Source organism: Arvicola amphibius, chromosome 12 (assembly GCF_903992535.2).
Source record: "Arvicola amphibius chromosome 12, mArvAmp1.2, whole genome shotgun sequence".
Lineage (NCBI taxonomy): Eukaryota > Metazoa > Chordata > Mammalia > Rodentia > Cricetidae > Arvicola > Arvicola amphibius.
Window position 1 is genome coordinate 71,087,050 of NC_052058.2, and position 21,535 is coordinate 71,108,584.

At 38.8% G+C, this 21,535-nt stretch overlaps 2 protein-coding genes across 3 annotated transcripts in view; one reads left to right on the forward strand and one right to left on the reverse strand.

Annotated features, from left to right (window-relative positions):
- Window positions 1–294, reverse strand: part of Tpr (translocated promoter region, nuclear basket protein) — a 58,851-nt gene extending 58,557 nt beyond the window's left edge. Inside the window, exon 1 of the mRNA XM_038349116.1 lies at window positions 113–294. Within this exon, the coding sequence (XP_038205044.1) occupies window positions 113–134 (22 nt within the window). The 5' untranslated portion in view covers window positions 135–294. The remainder of the gene's footprint in view (window positions 1–112) is intronic.
- Window positions 295–354: 60 nt separating this feature from the next.
- Window positions 355–21,535, forward strand: part of Odr4 (odr-4 GPCR localization factor homolog) — a 38,284-nt gene continuing 17,103 nt past the window's right edge. The window contains exons 1-10 of one of the 2 annotated variants that reach the window (XM_038349121.1): window positions 355–511; window positions 1,604–1,671; window positions 2,188–2,308; window positions 4,849–4,983; window positions 10,669–10,764; window positions 12,982–13,088; window positions 15,430–15,466; window positions 16,132–16,272; window positions 16,931–17,026; window positions 18,537–18,602. In XM_038349121.1, coding sequence (XP_038205049.1) covers window positions 2,210–2,308; window positions 4,849–4,983; window positions 10,669–10,764; window positions 12,982–13,088; window positions 15,430–15,466; window positions 16,132–16,272; window positions 16,931–17,026; window positions 18,537–18,602 — 777 coding nt within the window. In that variant the 5' untranslated portion in view covers window positions 355–511; window positions 1,604–1,671; window positions 2,188–2,209. Of the gene's footprint in view, window positions 512–1,603; window positions 1,672–2,187; window positions 2,309–4,848; window positions 4,984–10,668; window positions 10,765–12,981; window positions 13,089–15,429; window positions 15,467–16,131; window positions 16,273–16,930; window positions 17,027–18,536; window positions 18,603–21,535 lie in introns of those variants that run through there. The other variant, XM_038349122.1, reaches the window with a different exon arrangement.

Here is a 21,535-nt window from a genome sequence, read left to right on the forward strand (position 1 = left end):
CTTTCTCCCCGCCCCCGGCTCTCCTCGTTCGGCTGTGGCGAGTGTCCGCGCGGTGGCGCTACAGACGTGCTCAGCCACCCTCGTCCTTCCCTGAGGTGCAAGGCGACCTTACCGTCAAAACCCCGGGATGCCATGGGTACTCCTCGGTGGCCGCTTCTAGAAACCGGGGCACTAGAGGGTTACGGCAGGGCAGATCCACAGGCTCCGGGCTACCGCCACGCTCTCTGGGGTGCCCCAGAGGGGGCGGGGTGCAAGCCACGCTCGCTTTGGGGTAGAAGAGCGCGGATATGGGTGCGAGCGGTCTGCGTCATCAAGCTGCGCCCGCCGGTGCCCTAGTTTGGAAAGGGAAGTGGAGCGTCTGCAGTCGCTCTCTGATGACTTCATTGGCCGTAGAAGCGGGACCTGGTGGCATCTGACCCTTGAAGGCAGCTACTTGTACTCTCACCCGAATTCTCTTGCTGACAGAAGGTTCGAGGGATTTGTTGGCCACGTGTGCACATTCTGAGAACAAGTGAGTCGGCCTACGAATGTGTGTGCACTGGGGCACCAACAACTTCCTCTTCAAGGGGCGAAAGGAAAGGCTATATATGTATATAGCCGTAGTGTAGGAAACATATGGACAGCCACTCTGGTGCACACCGACGGCCAGTTCTGCGGAGTTTAGCTCCTGTCAAGCCTCGTACAAATCTGCTTTGGGGGGTTGCAGGCACTGATCAATGCGAATTTAAGTAGTAGTCCATCTAATATTTTAGACAAAAAGAAATCAGGAAGAGTTTGAATGTAGTTTATGTATTAAGATGACATTGCAGAAAAAAATTGTGTGATGTTGGTATTTTTATACGAAAATGTTTTAAAGCAATTGCCACACTATCTTCTTGCCACAATAACAGAACCGTGTTTGTTACCAGGTCGTGTAGTACTCTTTGAAAATATGCTTTGTTTCATACCTGGTTACATTTCTGGAAGAATTTATTGACTCTTGATTGAAATAGGGCCTAGCACATGTCTGTGATCTCAGCAGCCTGGAGTAAGAAGCAGGAGAGTGTTAATTCCCATGCCGCCTAGGTAGTCAGGCCCTGTTTCAATGATGGGGGTGAGAGGGACTAAGTTAGTACGGATATTAACTTAGTTTTCACTCACAAACTGATGGAGCGAGCAGGAGCTCTCCTTTGCAGTGATTTGATTGAAGGACAGTATGCATTGTCGGTGTGAGCAAAACAGAGTGTCAGAGCCTGCACCCCGCCTTTCCCACGCGCCAGTTTTGTCATTTGGAGGAGTTATTTAACATTTTCTTCTTTTGATTTCTTTATGTATAAAACGGAGACGACTACCATAATACTTGGCCTCGCGGGGTTATGTATTAAGTGTCAGTGCCGGTAAAGTACTAGAATAATGGAAGCTGTATAGATAGTTGTCGTTGCTGCTTTACTTTCTACTTAAGTGGCTATTCAGTGAGCCTCATGCCAGAAGTCATTATTCACCTTTGTGCTTTCCCGCCGATCACAATTTCTAGAGAGTAATTTTACAATATATATTGAGAAAATAAATTTGAATCTCTCTACCTCTTAATGAAGTAATCAGAAATTCATCTTTCATATTTTAGAAATTCCAGCCTCCAGAGGCCGAGGCAGATCTGAAGCAGGAGTTGAGGAGGCCAGCCAAGGCTATAAAGTGAGTTCCAAGTCAATCGGATCGAAATAGTGAACCCTGCCTTAAAAGAAGCACAGAAAGCCTCTAGAGTCTATCCTCCTTCTTTTTAAAAAAAAAAATATTATTATGATTTTTATTTGGTATGCGTATCTTTGTGTGGGTATGCTACATATGTGCAGACTCCAGAGGAAGGACTTAGATTTCCTGGAGCTGGAGCTACAGGAATTTGTGCTCAACTGGACTTGGGTGTTAGGAGCTGAACCTGTGCCCTGTGGAAAAGCAGCAAGCACTGAGCCATCTCTTCAGCCCCCGGGGAGTTGTTTCTTACAGCACTGTACTCAGAATTCCAAAGCTTCATTTCAATTGTACAAAAAAAATGCCCTATTTAGTAAATAAGCACTACAAGACATAGGACAATTGCCAGGATTGTACCACTTTTTTTTTTTTTTTTTTTTTGCTGTATTACCCATCTGCCCATGCTAAAACATCAAAAATTTTTTTTTTCAAAAAATGCAAACTTTATTTCTTGTAATATAGGCTACTGAATTGGCTGCCAATAATGGGAAGAACCTACATTGTAGAAGAGAGTGTTGGCCAATATATTTCAAGCATCAGTCTCCAGGGAAAATCTTTTGTCTCTGGTCTTTTGATAGGACAGGTATGTATGTGTCTGTTACTCTGCATATTGATGAAAATAAATTACTCATTAATTAAAATTAAGTATGCCATTTAATAGTAAATTCAAGATTGTATATGGAAGGAACATAAATCTGAAGAAGGTAGCCCAGAATGGATCTTTGAGTTGACATTTCAAAGAAGGAAAGCTGGCTGATGTTTGAATAAGTATGAGCATATTCCCCTTGGAACTGTGAAAGTAACGTATCATGTCCAAATGTCAACATTTAACTCTTAACTGACCAGATTATTCACATTTTGCTTTCTTTGTGTTTTGGACTGGATACATAGCTCAGTTGGTACTTGCCCAACATACATAAATAAGGCCCTGAGTTTCAGCCCCAGTGTTCCTGGTGGTTGTCAGCACGGTCAAAGTCAGGATTGGTTCTTTCCAGGTTCTTGGCCTCTTATCCAAATAATTGAAAATAAAGACTCACCAATTTGCAAATGTGGCAAGGTAACTTCATAAAGAACAAAGTGGAAGTCCAGATTCACTGCAGGCCACAAGAGTGAGAGTACTTCAGTGTCCGGAATACTATTTGTGGCTTAGTTTTGTGGGGTGCAAAAGAAGGAGATGCTGGCTTCTAAGGATATAGTTTGAGTGGTTGTCTATTTTAATTGCTAGGTTACATAATAATAATAACAGATACTTAATTTTCCCTAATATACATGCCCATCACCATAATTAAAACCTGATTTAATTCAATTTAAATTTATTCATAGGCATACGTTTTTTTTTTCCCTAAGAGTTTACTTGACACACAGTTTGTTTAACTGCATATACACCTAAAATCATTTTAGGCTGGTCAGACATTTCCTCTTACCAGATATGTTGGGAATACACCTGGATAGAAACTGTCTAATGTGATTATTACCAAGGACAGGGAAGTCTGTACTGTTCCTTGGTAATGGAAGTAGTGTGTGGCCCAGTGCAGGTAGAGCCTTGGGGTGAGGCTACTAGCAGAGAGGTGTTTGTACGTGGTTCCTACAGGTGAAGGAACCAGGCTACCAAGTATAAGAGGGGCAGGTGAGCGATGACTCAAATGACATAGGGTCCCAGGTCAAATCTCCTGACTCGCTCAGCTCCTCTTAAACAGGGCATTTTTCTATGGAACCCAAACTAACCTTGAACTTACCATTTTCACTACACACGTGAACCACTATATCCAGCTCCATACTGCCGTTATTTCTTCATTTGTGGCATTCTTTCTCTTCCTCTGATTCCAGAGCTCACTTTTGTTCTCTTCTCAAGCTTGCCTTTTTCCTACTCTAAATCTCAGTTTCTCTTTCTTTTCAAAGTTCAACATCTTATGAAAGAAGCAACGCCTCTGTGTCAGGCTTGGAAGGCGGAGGCAGAAGGATAAGTCTTGGCTACATAGTGAGTTTGAGGCCAGCCTGGGCTATGTAAAACCCAATTCGAAAACAAAATGAGAGAAGGGGTGGGGCATGGCATACTTAAAAAGAAAGATATAGATATTTTTACATTTTATTTTATGATTTTCTTCAGTGTATGTGTGCATATTCACACATGCTTACGTGAGTGCAGATGCCCAAGGGACCCAGAGGTTGGAGTCCCTCAACCTGGAGTTATAGGCTGTTGCGAATAACCAGATGTGGTTGCTGGGAACTCAGTCTGGTCTTCTGCAAGAGAATACTCATTCTGACCGCTGAGCCATCTCTCTAGCCCTAAGAGAGATAACCAAGCCATACTTATATCAAGGTGATGCTAATGATCTCTAGGGAGTTTTAGGTCACATTTGGAGATAATATGCCACTTTAACTACATTATGAGCCTTATTAGCTAACTTAGGAACCATGCTGCAGTGAAGCTGAGATCTCTTCTAGTCCTTAAATTTATTTTTAGATTTTTCTCCTTTGGTTACCATTTAAATGCTGTTAAAAATGAAGAACCTGGAGTTTGAAACCCTTTGAATTTTGTTTCAAATCCCCTCTGTTGTTCTCTTGATACATCTGTGTAAATTTATTTATTTACTTTGAACTATGAAGTTTTATATTTGTTAAGCATCCAATCCATTGATACAGAGACAATGGATAAAATAATTGGAGTAGTGACTGAGCACCTTACATTTTAGTCATGTCAGTTCATCTGCATGTGCAGCAGCAACAGAGACGCCCTTGAACTTGTGCTTCTCCCCCACTTCCTGAGTGCGCTTCATTATGTGTGTATGCCATCATGCCTATCTTATGTGGCACTGGTGATTGATACTAGGCCTCTTGCATGCCAGACAATCACTGTACCAACTGAGCTACATCCACAGTTCCGGAATCATCTTTAAAGACCACCCTGTTACTTATATTGAGGATCTTCAAGTAAATAATAAGTTGCTATTACATACCTTAAAGATTAACAGCATATGAGAGCTATATTTCACTAGTATAGCTTCCATAATAATATGACTATTACCAGTTTAAATTGCTGAAATACTGTTAAATTTTTGCAGTAGACCTCTAGTTCTTCAATCAGATATAACTATAATAAGCTTTTACAATTTGTTTTTAAAGTGTTCTTCACAAAAGGATTATGTGATTCTTGCCACTAGAACACCACCCAAAGAGGAACAAAATGAGAACCTCAAGCATCCCAAAGCTAAGTTGGATACCTTGGATGAAGAATGGGCCACAGAACATGCCAGCCAGGTAAAATTGTCTCGCCACATAGGTGTTTGTATTCAATTGATTAACAAAAGAAACAAATGCTTCCTGGGTTGCTAGACTGGAATTTTACAGTATTCTTTCTTAAATGCATGCCAATAGTTGCATTCAAAACAATTTTACAGAAGGCTCTAAACATGATGACTCTTAGACCTCTGTTAATTGAACAAGTCAAAGAACTCATTCAATAAGGCAGAACAGTGTGAGTGTGGGTGAGAGACACAATACTAGGAAAATAGCAAGCAGTTGGGCAATTGAGTATAACTGAAACACAGTGCATGTAAGACAATGTAATTAAATACAAGGCTTGTTTATGGTGGCTTTGGAATACAATTTAAAGAAGTACATTTGGTAAACAAAAGTCCAGTGGTATGAATAGGGAGAGTCATGGTCCTTTTTAAAGGATGTGGCCTTAAAAATGTATGTGTGGCCACGAGTAGATCCATCAGGCTCCACTGGATGGCCCCACATCTGTGAGTATATGAGCAGCTCAAATTGGACTCATGGGGTTATTTTAAAAAAGAAAAGAAAAGACATGAAGTTGAAAGGAAAAGGTGTGGGCTGGATCTTGGAAGAGTGGTGATAAATATGATCAAAGTACATTGTGTAAAATCTCATAGTACTAATAAAAGTATTATATTGAAAAATCCAGTGGTAAACCTTTATACCCCCGTATTTTAAAAGAGGTAAAGTGACTTATTTGCCAGTAATTTATAAGATAACATTAGTATTGCCACAGTATTATTGGAGTGTAGAACCTGGAGACAGAAGAGAAACTACAGCAAACAGTAGTCCAAACCAGTGAAGGTCTGAGCCCAAACTAGATTCTGAGCTTTGCGAGGGTACCAGTTGTTTCTTGTGTTTATGGCTGAAATCTGAGAGTTTGCAGCATTTCCATGGTTAATAATATGAGTTGTAAAATACTAGACAAAAAATGCATGGATAAATTAGCTTAACCTTCATTAACAACTTCAGAGAAAGAGCTAGACTCATGACCATTAAGTGACCAAGTGGATTCAGAGTAAAGAGGTTTAGAAGAGAAGATGCCAAAGATGGCTGAGATTTTGACCTTGAGCATTTGTGAGGACAATTTTACTGTTATGAGAGAAAGAAATAGCTTTAGGGTTGTTGAAAAAGCAATAAATATGCTAATTCACTTAAAATATTTCTTGAATGGGTTGTGGTATAGAATAAAAATTAGTAAAGATGATTAAAGATAAAAGTTGAATTATTATATTTCTTTTTCAACTTATAAACCTCTAAGATAAATAAATGTGTTTATATTTGTGATGGAAGAGTAGTATAAACAATTCCAAGAAGTAAGATTTTTAAAGAAGGTATTACTTTAATTCTATTATAATTCTATTATATGTGTTACTTTAATTCTATATATAAATAACTTGCAATTCTATATTTGGTTTTGATTTTTTTATAATTTTTCTTTCATGTGTTTGTAGTGTGCATGCATGCTGTGTATGTGTGTGCACATGTGTATGATAGTGGGGGCTTGAGGCTTGTATCAGTGACCTTTCTCAATCACTCTGCCATGTGACTCTTTGAGTCGCGGTCTCAGTCAAGCTTGGAGCCACTGATACAGCTTCTCTTGCTGGCCAGCTTGCTCTAGGAAATCCCTTGTCTTCACTCTCAGGATGGAATTGCAGGCTAGCTGCCGTGCCTACCCAGCATTTACATGGGTTCTTGGGATTTGAACACTGATCCTTTTGCTTGTGCAGCAAGTGCTTTAACCACTGAGCCACCCCTGTAGTGTGAAGCGGCGGGGCTGCGTCCCGCCACCCGCCGCTGGCTAGCTTTACACCCGAAATAATTACACGGAAACTGTATTCTTTTAAAACACTGCCTGGCCCATAGTTTTAGCCTCTTATTAGTTAATTTTTACATCTTCCTTTAACCCATATTTAGTAATCTGGGTAGCACCACGAGTTGTGGCTTACCAGGAGAGATCTTAACCTGCGTCCATCTCGGAGAGGAGCAGCATGGAGACTCACCACGCGACTGCCTGAAGCGTCTCTCCCTAACTCTACTTCCTTGTTCCCACAATTTTGTTCTGTCTACTCCACCTACCTAATTTTCTGTTCTTAAAGGGCCAAGGCAGTTTTCTTTATTAATTAACCAATGAAAGAAACATAGACAGATAACTCTCCTCCATCATTTCCCCTTTTTCTGTTTAAACAAAAAAGGCTTTAACTTTAACATAGCAAAATTACATATAACAAAACAGTTATCAAGCAAGTATTACAGTTACAATATTTAAATCTATTTTATCTTTTATCATAACTAAGGAAAGCTATAACTATCTATTTATTTTTTAACTCCATCAAAGACTCCAGAAGGATATAATGCTACCTAAGTAAATAAGAAATAAGTAACTTATAAAACTCTAGAAATGACAGAGACAACTCGCTGCCTGGACAGTCACCCAAAGTTCCTCTGTACCGTTGGGGCATCCATCTTCAGCCTTTAGGCCCATAGTGTCCAGCAGACTTTTTTATGAAGCAGGAAATTTCAAAGACAGTTCAGTCACTTTCTGCTGTGTCCTGCAGAACGTCTCGCAGACTCTTTCATGAATCAGGAACCCCGAAAGACCATCTCACCTTTAGGCAAGTTTAGCAGTCCTCTTTTTGTGGGTTCCTTGTGTCCAGTTTATGTAACAGTCCAGGCAAGAGCATTTTCTTGCCCAAATGGCTAACAAACTCCATAAGTAGCCTCTTCGATGCCCATCTTCCTCTCGAAGTAGATTGGTGCTGCCGGGAGCAGACGTGTCTCATTGTCATGAAAAACCCTAAGTTATTAAAACATTAAATGCCATATTTTGCAGTCTTTGAAAGATATGAAGAATATCTATCTAACTGAAATATATCTCTACATATCTAGAAAATCTAATAACATGACTACAAGCTTAACTATTATCAATGATTATCCATTAACAACCTATATTTTCTAATTATACACCACATTCTTTAAAATGAACTACAATCACAATAGCCCAATCAGTATCAGAAATACATATACATATAACAAAACTGACCTCAAAAATCCATACCAATGCAAATTATTCATATCTATATCATATCCCCCTTCAAATGTAAAAGAACATTTATAAACAATATTTGGGAATGTGGGCGCAGTTATTTTTTTTTAAACTGTTTTTTGTTGAGTGGGGGCGTTGTTATTTAGGTCTTTTATGGTATAACCTGTGTGTTAGGTTTTTTTTAGTTGGCAGTTGAGTGAAGTAATTTTTTGAAGATGTTTACAGCAACCTTTTAGGAGGGCGTGGTCTATCATATCATATTGGGATAGAAGCAATCCACAGAGTCTCGTCCTCTGTGAAAACAAAAGAAGAAACTCTTTTTTAAAGCATCATGTTTTTAGATCTAAATCCTGAAGTCATACCGTTAAGATGTCTATTTTGGTCTAGCCTGGCAGCCCATATAATGAAATGTCTCTCTGTATTTAGCTCCTTTACAGTCAAAAAAATCAAAGAAAACACAATAAAATACATAATCCAGACTCTCTGTGAATTTTTTATTTTTATGTGGCTTATTTTTACTCTATCATTTTACTTTATTTTGTCTCTTTAAAGACTTTACCCCTTTTTTTAAGCATTAACTTTATTTTTTATATTTTTTTTTTTCTCTCAAGCCTACATACATTTATCCAACACTGTGACTCATTTAAAAGTCTTTTATGTCTGAATCTGTCCTGTTGTGAATCTGTAATTTTTTAATATCTAGGAGCATTTTTTAAAAGGTTAACCACTTTTTAAAATAATACGGTACTGTCTGTTTATAGCCAAGTCTAAACCTTAACTGCGCTGTTATCATGGTAATTACGATAGTTCCTGCCTGAGGTCAGCACAATTTAGCATGGCGGAGCAGAGCCAAAGCCGCTCCTGCCTCAGTCATTTGGTGTCCCTGGGCCGCACACAGTTCCAGGCACACAGCAGTCGACATTGGAGCCGCACTCAGCAGTTTAATTTTGATACTGAGCGTGCAGCACAGAAACTCTTTTAATCCAAGTCACAGCCGAATCTGACGCGCAGAGCAGTCTGAAAACACCTCTCTCTCTATGGCGGCAGGAATCCGCAAATGCTGTCCCGCTCGCCTAAGCCTGATTTTGTCATCTGCCCAGGTGCAGGAAGGGAGCAGTGAGCCATTGGCATGGTCTCAGAGTACTTTCTTTCTGATCCCAAGCGGGCAAGGTTTTTAAGTGGATTTAGTCACCACGTTGGAGCGCCAATCTGTAGTGTGAAGCGGCGGGGCTGCGTCCCGCCACCCGCCGCTGGCTAGCTTTACACCCGAAATAATTACACGGAAACTGTATTCTTTTAAAACACTGCCTGGCCCATAGTTTTAGCCTCTTATTAGTTAATTTTTACATCTTCCTTTAACCCATATTTAGTAATCTGGGTAGCACCACGAGTTGTGGCTTACCAGGAGAGATCTTAACCTGCGTCCATCTCGGAGAGGAGCAGCATGGAGACTCACCACGCGACTGCCTGAAGCGTCTCTCCCTAACTCTACTTCCTTGTTCCCACAATTTTGTTCTGTCTACTCCACCTACCTAATTTTCTGTTCTTAAAGGGCCAAGACAGTTTTCTTTATTAATTAACCAATAAAAAAAACATAGACAGATAACTCTCCTCCATCACACCCCCATCTTCCCTATGAAGTTTTCTGTGTTCTATATAATTTATATACAAATACATATGGAGAGAATATGCATGCATTTATAATAGGAAATTAATATCTTTACCTCTAGAAAGAGTTAACTGTATAATTTTTAAACCTCATCCCCATGATAAATATGGAAACTTCGTCACATTTGTCATTACTGATTAAATTGGATTTATGAATCAGAGGGAATCATGAGTTGAAATAATACAGATATAGTAGAAATAATGCTTTAATGTCTAATTTTCTAACATTTAACTTTGTGATTATTTGCTTATACCATAGTCTATGAAAGCTAGCAAAAGCACTCTTGTAGCTGGGAACTTGACCGGCAGAGAAAAGCACATGCAGTTTTAAAAACTAGCCCCATCAAGTGAAGGGAAGATACAAACAAGGCTGATTAGGTAGATGTAAGACTGTGTGGTTCTCAGGGAAGCTGGGCGGACCAGGAAGACAGCTCCTTCAAGGTGACTTTACAGTGATCTCGAGAGTGTAAGAGCAGTCAGTTTAGGCTTAGGAAACAGCCTTAGGAAAGGCATAGGAGTTAAAAAGCCAATGTGTGGTGAATGGGAAGTAGTTTTGACCGATGCTTGACTATTTCAGAGAAAGTAGATCAGCTGTGTCTCTGAATATCAGATAGGCCAGATTCTGGAAAGATTAAAATGGCAGTCTAAGATAAAATATTTATTTTGTAGATAGTTGGAAGACCATTGAAAAAAATACACTTTACAAGTCTTAGGAGAAAAGGTCTGTCTATATGTTGATGCACCTAAACAGGTTATTAAAGTGACTTTAAGATATAAAGTTGACGAAGCTCTGGGAAGGGTTATGTATATAGTAACACTCTAGTCTTTCAGTGGCCTCTACCTGGAGTCTATATGGATAGCTGGATATAAATATTTGCCGATTTAATGTTTACTGTATCAAATAGAAAAGACTGGCATGCTTATGATAGCTAATACTGTATTTTTATCTTTAGGTATCCAGAATGCTCCCTGGAGGACTTGTGGTTCTTGGAATATTTATTATTACAACTTTAGAACTAGCAGATGATTTTCAAAATGCCCTGCGCAGAGTAAGTCCAATGTAACATATACTCTTAATGAGATAAAAGTTACATGTTATTTAATTATATGCATGTATATTGATCTTGAGCATGCATGTATTAGTGTTCCATAATTCTTTATGCTGCAATTTGTGGAAATGGCGTTTTCTATCTATTGTGTGTAATGAATCTAAATATTTTTCCAATCAAAGCTATATATTTTAAAATATTTTTTAAGGTTTGTTTATTAAACATGTATATATGGTGGTGGTGGTGGGGTCATGCACCCACCATGGTGAACTTGTGGAGGTCAGAGAACAATGACAACTTTGTAGACTCAGTTCCTTCCTTCAGTCTTTTCATGGCTCCCAGGGCTTGAATTCAGGCTGTCAGGCTTCCACATCAAATGCCTTTACCTGCTGAGCCATCTAACTGGCCCTCAAAACAGTTTTTCAAAAGATGATATCATAATGTTATACAACAAGTTAAAATGGTTTAACTGTTTTTCTTGTGCAATAGCAGTTTTCTTATAGACTCCACTTAGGAGGAAGTGATTGTAGTAATATCAAGTTACACTAGTCACATCTTTTGAAGTTCTGAGGCTAATATATAAATTTTAATCATATGTTTATTTATTCCTGGATGGGGTGCATATCCTGCTTCTCATATTTTTTTGTTTTGCTACTACATCAGAAAACCAGGTAGTGTAATCAATCCAAAACTAAATGTAGAAGTCCCAAGCTGTTTTCTCTTAAACTCAAACCTAAAGTAGTCTTCAGGAAGCTTTCATATCTTTACATATGTACTTTCATGAGCGTATCTCACCTTGAGAGCAAGAGGAACCTTATACCATTCAGAAGAACAAAACTGGTAGCTGGGGGCAATTTTAAAAAGCAATCTGCAGACGCTGTAGACACCTCCACTTTTGTAACCTCTGCTTCAGACAGTTCACATGGGTGATACATCTAAGGAAAAAAGGATATATTCCTCCCGGCATGTTTTCCAGTCTTTTGCACTCTTCCATTTTAAGTAAATGCCTTTTTCACCGATGTACATCATTTTTGACAACTTGGAATACATTTTGAATCTCTGTGCATGTGCTGGTTAGTTTTCACTCTCAACCTAGAATCACCAGGGAAGCAGTCTTAATGAGGAGTTCTCAGGACCAGACTGGCCTGTGAGCATGTCTGTGGGAGATTATCTTGATTGCCGTGCAAAGCCTGAGCCCATTGTGGATGGCACGGTTCCCTAGGAGGGTTTCCTGTGTGTGTTCTCTGTGCTCTCTTCACAGACTGCCTTGCCTACACAATGAGAAATAATTTCAGTCTCAAACTGAAAATAAACATCGGAAAGAAACAGTGGTCTCAAAAGATGCTTCAAGAAATAATTTTGTAAAATGTGTTGTTTATTGCCAATAATTTTGGTCATTATATAATACTGTGTTTTGTGAAACAATTTCTTTTGATATTGTCAGGAAGGGCATGTACCTTCTGACCAGTTTTTTCCGGCTTATAGACCATAAGAATTAGGTGGCAAATTAGATCTCTCTACATATCCAACATTGTTGGAAGAAAGCTTAGAGCCACATTCATGACCCTTTAAACTATTCCAAGCCCATGTTTTATATTTAACATTTCTGACACAAATTTAGGTCACTATTCTGATTTTTTTCTCCTAATTTTTTACTGCTTTCATTTTTTGTGAAACTTAAATAAGAAATGTTAACCAGGAAACATGTTTCATTTTTGTGGTTAAGAAAATCACTTACTTTCTTTATACCAAAAATAAAACTTACATTCTATATTTTATATAAATGTTAGTTGCCTAAAATTAATTTATCATGTCCAGTCCAGTTAATTATAGGGAGTTATGTTTTTTCTTAAAACTCAGTTTTTATGTGAGTCCTTTTATGAAATCACAAATGGTTAATGTAGGGCTGGAGAGGTGGCTCAGCGGTTAAGAGCATATCCTGCTCTTCCAAAGGTCCTGAGTTCAATTCCCAGCAACCACATGGTGGCTCACAACCATCTGTAATGAGGTCTGGTGCCCTCTTCTGGCCTGCAGGCATACATGTAGACAGAATATTGTATACATAATAAATAAATAAATAAATAAATAAATAAATAAAACCAAATGGTTAATGTATCATGATACAGTTCATGAAATTCTGAAGATTAGGAATTGTCATTGCCTTTTTCCACATTTTTCATTTTGTGATTAATTCATGTATATTTCTCTGTCTTTCAGCTAATATTTTCTGTGGAAAAATCTATAAGTAGAAAAAGACTATGGGATGTCACAGAGGAAGAGGTCTCAGAACGAGTGATACTTCACATATGTTCTTCTACAAAAAAGTATCTTTTATTTGGGTGTTTATGATTAATGTGTATGGCTCTAGCTACAGTCCTCGAGTCGCTGCCTAGCCCACACCACCCACATGCACACTGCAATGGCCATGCTTTTCCCTTCTCTCCCTGATATGCCGTGCAAATCACAGCCCTACAGTTCTTTCCTTAAACGTTTGTTTAAATCATCCTTTTGGGAAAAGACTATTAAGTTTGTAAAGAACACATTGTTATAATTAGGGCTGCCAATAATAATGTTAATAATAATAATAATGGCTACGGTCATGTGCTGAGTTATAGCGTTTGATAGAGAAAAAGGACTTAGAGTTATATTTTTTGTACTGTAGGTTTCTTTCATAAATAAATTTAGGCATATAATGTTTTTGCTATGTTAGTATAGTTTTAGCCAGACACTGGTGGCATATGCCTTTAATCCCAGCACTCAGAAGGCAGAGGCAGGTGAATCTCTGTGAGTTCAAGGCCAGCCTGGTTGTTCTACAGAGCAAGTTCCAGGACTGACTCCAAAGGAACCCTGTCTTGAAAAACTTAAAAAAGACCCAAACAAATATAATTTTCATCTTTGATTCTTATAGTTAAAATGTGCAAAGTACTCATAATTGAGCTGGACAGTGTAGGAATTCTTATGCCTTTGCTGTGGACAAGTAACCTCCTTATACTCTCTCCTCTATAACTCCCCAGGATAGATGGTCGCTAAAGAAGAGACACAATCAAAGGACCCACTAAATGAGGACTTGGGGAAGGCAAGATTAAAAATAGACTTTTCCTGTGGAAGATGAATGTTTAACGTATTTGTCACTTGCCTGGGAAGTATCACAACCCAGTAAATGTTCCTGGGCTGGATCCCATCTGAAACAGCACTCCTCTACACTATGTAGAGTTTGTGTGAACAAGAACTCACAGGCACTTCCTTGCCATTTATTATGATTAGCAATATTTGCAAACAGATGGGAATTTGTGTTTTCTTCGCTTTTTTAAGCACCAGGCATACTGTGGTCATCAATTTATGTACATACGTAATATACATAAACACTCAAACATTTATATAAATGCATAGCTATATATATATGTGTGTGTGTGTGTGTGTGTGTGTGTGTGTGTGTGTGTGTAGCATGAGTAATAAAAACCCAGAGACAGATGTAGTGAGGAGGCGAGCAGGCCTGCTTTTCATCCTGCCTGGCCTCCCGTCACCTGGCTAGCTTATGCCCCAAAATAACAACACACAAACTGTATTCATCTAAACACTGCCTGGCCCATTAGTTTCAGCCTCTTATTAGCTAATTCTCACATCTTGCTTTAACCCATATTTAGTAATGTGTGTAGCACCACAAGGTGGTGGCTTACCGTGAAAGATTCAGCGTGTCTGACCTGGCAACTGGCTCCATGGCGTCTGTCTCAGAGAGGAGAGGCATGGCATCTGTCTAACTTCCCTTCTTCCCAGCATTCTGTTCTGTCTATCCCACCTATCTAAATCCTGCCCTATCAAAAAGCCAAGGCAGTTTCTTTATTAACCAATGAGAGAGAGTCCTCCATCAGACAGATCTCATGGTTAAAGCTGAAGATCAGAGAAGCAGAGCAGCCAGCCACTAGGGAGACCTTTTATCTCTACCGAAGCTCAGACTGAAGGGGTGATCCTCAGACTGCCTAGACTACACTGTGTTTCCACCAAACCGCAGACTTCATACTCCACTGAGTTCCTGTCTCTTCCCCTATTTTATTCCTCTCTCTCTGCCCAGCTATATTACTCCTGCCTCCACCTTCCAAGTGCTGGGATTAAAAGTGTGTGACTCCGCCGGGCGGTGGTGGCGCACGCCTTTAATCCCAGCACTCGGGAGGCAGAGGCAGGCGGATCTCTGAGTTCGAGGCCAGCCTGGTCTACAAGAGCTAGTTCCAGGACAGGCTCTAGAAACTACAGGGAAACCCTGTCTCGAAAAACCAAAAAAAAAAAAAAAAAAAAAAAGTGTGTGACTCCCAAACACTGGGATTAAAGGTGTGAGCCACCACCACCCGGATCTGTTTCTGGAGCAGTTTTGGGTAGTCCAGGGTAACCTTGAACTCACAGAGATTTTGGTCTGCTTCTTTCTCCAAAGTCCATGGGATTAAAAGTGTGTGCACACCATTCCCTGATCTCTAGTGACTTAACTTTGCCCTCTGATCTTCAGGCAAGCTTTATTTATAAAATACAAGTAAAATATCACTACATATCTGTATATGTCTTTAAAACATCTGAAGTATTATAATTGTAAGCACTCATTTGTACCATTTTGGCTTTGGGATTACATTTTGGTTATCAGAATTCTTTTGGAGTCATTTATGACCTTAATTTGTGAAGATTATCTTGTCGAACTTATGATGTCCATGATCCAAAGGTAAGAAAACTACTTCTTAAAGATTCTTTTCTGTTTTAATAAGCTACTTTTAAAAGTCCAAAATTCATCTTTATTTAAATGTAGTTTTATTTGTATTTAGTTCTAGTAATTTTCAGTGTCATCAGTCCTTTTTAATGTATGTGACCACATGTAGTTTTTGTGTTTGTTGTTGTTGTTAGTCTCCGGCTTACATTTGAGACGCTAATGGTAAAAGTGAATAAGGATTTTGTATCACTGCAGTGCCTAGTCAAATGATGCCCTGTGTGGTTCAGAAGCCAGACCAGCATTTGCCTGAAAGCAATGTGAAAATGACTTAGCAGTGTAGAAAGCAAGGAGAGCACAGCCATACTGAGGGGCAGCTCGGTGAGCATTCGCTGCACGCAGTCTTTAGGATGGGCTGTGGAGGCCATGCTGAAAGCTGGTGCCCAGGCACCGCTTAGAGTCTCAGCGGAGCTCTCTGACCCTGTCTGCCTACCCCCAGGAGGTTGTCAAGATTGTCTATGTGTGAAAGCTATTAAAATTAACACACGATCATTTCTTTATTTCTGTTTCCCTTAAATCAGGGAATTTAGTCAACAGTCCAAGATGTTAGCCTGTTTTTATTAATGCGTATATTTTACCTAAACCATATCTTGATTTGTTTTTCCACCTTCTCCCTGTTAAAGAGCTCAGCAAGACCTGCAGATTGGAAGTATCAAAATCGAGTATCTACCTCCTGGCTGTCTCTAGAGTGTACTGTTCACATTAATATCCACATCCCACTGTCAACTACTTCTGTCAGTTATTCTCTGGAAAAAAATACAAAGGTATCCAAGTAAAATATATTCTCTTCATTAATTACTGAATGGACTCTCTGCTGTTAATCTGATTGTGATGTTTATAATCCTTGAAACTTGTACTCTACTAAAATGATTGTTGCTCTGTGTATAATGAGCTTGTTACTCTAGCTGGATTAGGAATTTTTTTTAGCATGAATATTGTCAATACTAGTATATTTAGCATGGTGGGTACTTAATAAATATGTATTATTTAGCATGTAGAGTTTAGTGATGTCCATAGATTTACTAATGACCTTCTTTTGACCTTGATTAGTTTTGACTTTCTTTTTCTATTTCTCTTATTTCATCAGTTTTTGTTTCTGTGTAATTTTTCTTCTTTAATACTGCTTTATGCTACTCAAGGCTCATTTTCCTACTTGTGAAAAGATAATAGACGCTGTTGGATGTTATTTCTGTGCCCATGTTGTTAATAAGACTTTGGAGTTTGTGATATAAATTTTAGGAAAAGATCAGAAAACTTATTAAATATGTATAAGAAGTTAAAAGATTAGGACCTTTTAATCTGTGATACTGGATTTAAACACCGTGTTATTGACATTTTCAAGATTCAGTGTAGTAGGGGAGAATACTAAAATAGCTTGACCAAGATAACTTTCTATCTGAAAGATTTCATGTTGTTTTTAAGAGTGGACTTGTACGCTGGGCCAAGCAAATAGAAAATGGTGTTTATTTGATTAATGGACAAGTTAAAGATGAAGATTGTGACCTATTGGAAGGACAGGTGAGTTCAGAGAGAATCATCTTATTTATGAAATAAGTTTCTAAGGAAAAACAACCTTATCTTTAGTCCTTGTCTTTATTAAAACAGGTTTCATTTACTCATTTCTGGGATCTTTTCATGTAGGGTTTCTATGTAGCCCTGGCTGTCCTAGATATCACTATATAGACCAAACTGACCTCAAACTCACAAAGCTCGGCCTGCCTCTGTCTCCCAAGTGCTGGGACTGAAGGTGAGCACTACCATTCTGGGCTCCTGGGTCTTATAAAGTAAAAGGCAAATATTTTTCTCAGAAAGTGATAGGAAGAGGCTATTTCTGGTGCAATTGAGGTACTGAATCCTGGAATTAGGAATGTCATCTGCATCTAAAGCCTACCTACTCTCCAAATTGTAAAAGCTTATTCAAAACTATCTTGTGTTCTGCCATCTGTAGCTCTATGTGAAAGGCTCCATAAGGATTTCTCAAATACCTTTGACCTGGATAAAGAGGAGCTCTTGAGCCGGGCGGTGCTGGCGCACGCCTTTAATCCCAGCACTCGGGAGGCAGAGGCAGGCGGATCTCTGAGTTCGAGGCCAGCCTGGTCTACAAGAGCTAGTTCCAGGACAGGCTCTAGAAACTACAGGGAAACCCTGTCTCGAAAAACCAAAAAAAAAAAAAAAAAAAGAGGAGCTCTTGTAAAGCTGAGATCTGCAAACTGGAAAAAGCCACGTAGTAAATGCTTTAGGTTTTAGAAGACATGTTGTAGTTCAACTGTTCATCTCTCTTGTTGTCCCACTAAAGTCATCACAGGTGGTTGCTGTGGGACAACGGTCTTGTACCCTATCATTTATATTGTATTGTTTTAATAAAACGCTGATTGGCCAGTAGTCAGACAGGAAGTATAGGCAGGATGACCAGGCAGGAAGTAGAGGCGGGGTGACAAGAATAGGAGAATTCTGGGAAGAGGAAAGAGTCAGTCTGCAGTTGTCACAGAGGAAGCTATATACAGAGCAAGCAAGATGAGAATGCCTCACTGATAAAAGGTACCAAACCATGTGACCAATATAGACAAGAATAATAGGCTAATTTAAGATGTAAGAATTAGTTAATAAGAGGCCTGAGCTAATAGGCCAACCAGTTTATAATTAATGTAGGCCTCTGTGTGTCTCTTTGGGACTTAACAGCTGTGGGACCAGGCGGAACAGAAACCTCGGTCAACAGATGGTAATATAAATGAATGATCTTGACTGTTCCAGAAAATGCTCATTTACAGACAGAGTAACATGGCAATGTAAATTTGACCTACAGAAAATAATTTACTGATCTCAAATCTGAAGGAATTAAAGTAGGGAATAATGTTAAGAGACTAATTGGTTAATTTGGAGTATATAATGCAGTGTGTCTTTACAAAAGCAAAATTAAAGTAATTAAGATTGTATTTTCTTCTTGGTATTTAGAAAAAGTAAAATAGTTCCTAAATTATCCTTTATTTTTTGTATATAACCCTAACAGTCTGGCTTTTATATTTTTTAGAAAAAATCTAGAGGAAATACTCAAGCAAGTGCTCATTCTTTTGATGTCCGAGTGCTAACACAGTTGGTAAATATTTTTAAATCCACTTATTTAAAAATAAGTAATTTCAGCTAACATAATGAAAAATTGGAATATAATTGTATTAATTAAAAAATGTAGCAAGATATGAAACTATATAAAACATTCAGTTATAAGAAGGTTACTCCCAAGAAGCATTGCTCTGATTTAACCATTTTGATCCATTTGTTTCAAGGCTATTAAAGTATTTCCATGTAAATAACAGTTTTAAAGGCATGTGTACATATGTATTTAAATATTTCGAGCTGTTGATTTCATTATTAAACTTAAAATTCTTAGAAACTTTTAAAAGAAGATGTGTGTTGATATACGGAGAATTGTCATGTACTTAATTTGAGGTATGTATTAATCTTATACTCTAATTTGATAAAAAAAAAAATCTCCAGAGGGGTCTGGTGTAATGACTCAGTGTTTCAGAGCATTTACTGTCCTTGCTGAGATTATGGGTTTGATTCCCAGCACCCACATTATGGCTCACAACCATCCATAACTCCAGTTCCAGGGAATCCAGTTACCTTCTCTGACTCCAAGTACACTGTATAAACACATGCTGCACAGACATACATGTAGGCAAAACATTCATACACATAAAATAAATCTAAAAATCTCCAGAGTATTAATTAGCAAGCTTCATTTTTTTTTCTGTATATTTTAAAATTATACAATCTATATGGAAATTCAATTTTGTTAAAAATTGGGTCTATTGAAGAAACCAAATCAAATAAAAATCACTTAATTAAAATTACTAATTACTTCTAAATGCTGTCCATTTTAATACTGCCTCATGCTGTCCCAAAGAACAGACCATGATTATAGGAAGTATAAGAAATTTCATTTCAATATTATTCTAGAGTTTGAAACTCAGAAATAGTACCAGAATTTTCAGTTTTTTAACTAAGAGGGAGTGGAGGTAATTTGGTTCATAAAGATGCTTTCCCGTTTTTCTCTGTATTTAACTATAAAGCATTGCTAAGTTTGGCATTGGATTTAAGCTTCTCACCCTAGTTTCCAGTGCTTTTTCATAGTACTTAGCAGTACATTTTTTTGTTTTTTTATTTTTACTGGACTTACCTTTTGGGGGTGAGGGATTCAAGATGGGGTTTTCTCTGTTTAGCCCTGACTGTTGTGGACTCGATCTATAGACCAGGCTGGCCTCAAACTCATTGAGATCTGGCCTGCCCCTGCCTCCTAAGTGCTGGGATTAAAGACGTGTGCCACCACTGCCCAACATAAATTACATTCTTAGAACTGGTTTTTGATGTTACTGATACTATTTTTTTAATTTGTTTTTTATGTATTCTTTGAGAATTTCATGCAGTGTATTTTGATCATGTTCTTTCCATTCCCCAACACTTTCCAGATCTGTTCCCTCACAAATTCACAATTTTTCTATTTCCTAAAAGTTTAAAATAGTCAGGTACAGTGGCACACACCTTTAGTCCCAAAGTTCTGGAGGCAGAGGCAGGCAGGTCTATGTGAGTTCAAGGCCAGCCTGATCTACAAAGTGAGTTCTAGGACAGCTAGGACTACACAGAGAAATCTTGTCTCAAGAAACCAAAAAAGTGTAAAGTAGCAAGCAAACAAGCACATAAACAAAATTCATGCAGTCTCAGACTGGAGAGATGCCTCAGGAGTTAGGAGCACTGGCTGCTCTTACAGCAAGCAGATCAAGATCAAGAAAGTTAAATTCCTAGCACCAATGTGGAGGTTCACAACTATCTGGTAACTCTAGTTCTAGGGAATTCAGCACCCTCTCCAAGGGCACCAGGCTCCCATGTGGTGCACAAACATACATGCAAGTAAGACACCCCACACACATATAATTAAATTAAGTCTTCATGGCGTCGGCCATCTGAGCATGGGCCCCATCGTGGAGTGTGTTTGATATACCCAGTGTTGTTCCACTGAAGAAAACTGATTTTCCTCTTCCAGCACCTATCAATTGCAGATAGCTTTTTGGCTAGAGGTGGGAATTGTGCTCACTTCCTCTGCACTATACTGGTGTTTTATTCAACCTGAGTGTGTTCAGATCTTATGCATGCTATCACAGCCTCTTTGAATTCATATATGCTCCTGCCTTGTGGTATTTATGCTACTGGCGGAGAAAAGTAATCATAAATTTCCTCGTGCTGTAAATCCCATGCTCTGCAATAATGACTTGCATGTAAGGTGTGCTCACTTGTTCAGCCACTTTTTAAAAAAATTGGTTTTAAGGCTTTCTTCATGAGGTGGAACCATACCTATAATTATTAATGAGACTAGATAGGTCATTGGCCCTAGGGGACAACCTACTACAGTTATTCTGCTAAGTCAACACCACAACAAAATGACTCCTAATAACATATGTCTATATCTTCATTAGAGAGCTTCTCTCCCAGTAGATGGCATTTAACTCAGAGACCTGCAGTTGTACAGTGTTGAGAGAGCAAGAGACTTAGGAGCACTCAGCCCTAAATAAGCTGTCTTTGTCACACCCTCACAAGACTCAGATCTATACAGAGGAGGATGTGCAAAGATTGTAAGAGCCACAGGTAGACTTCAAGGAGACAATGTTTCCCAGACACAGCAAGCATGATAGACATTTGAATTCAAGAGACTGGGACTGATGGACTGATACTTTGTTTTGTTTTAATCCTGATTTTTTTCTTTCCATCATGATCATAGGCCTTCTGAAGTACTTTCAGCGTTACCATGCTGTCCTTGTTTTGGCAGTTAAGCCAATCAGATTTAAACTGTCTGAACTGGGGTGGGTTGAGGGCACTTGATGTTCTCACAGAGGACCGAGGGTCAGTTCCCAGCATCCACATGGCGCTCACAGCCATCCATCTATAACTAGTTCCAGAGGATCTGACACCCACTCCTGGCTTCCTCAGTATTGCACACACATGTACACAGGCATATGTTCCAGGCAAAACATTTAT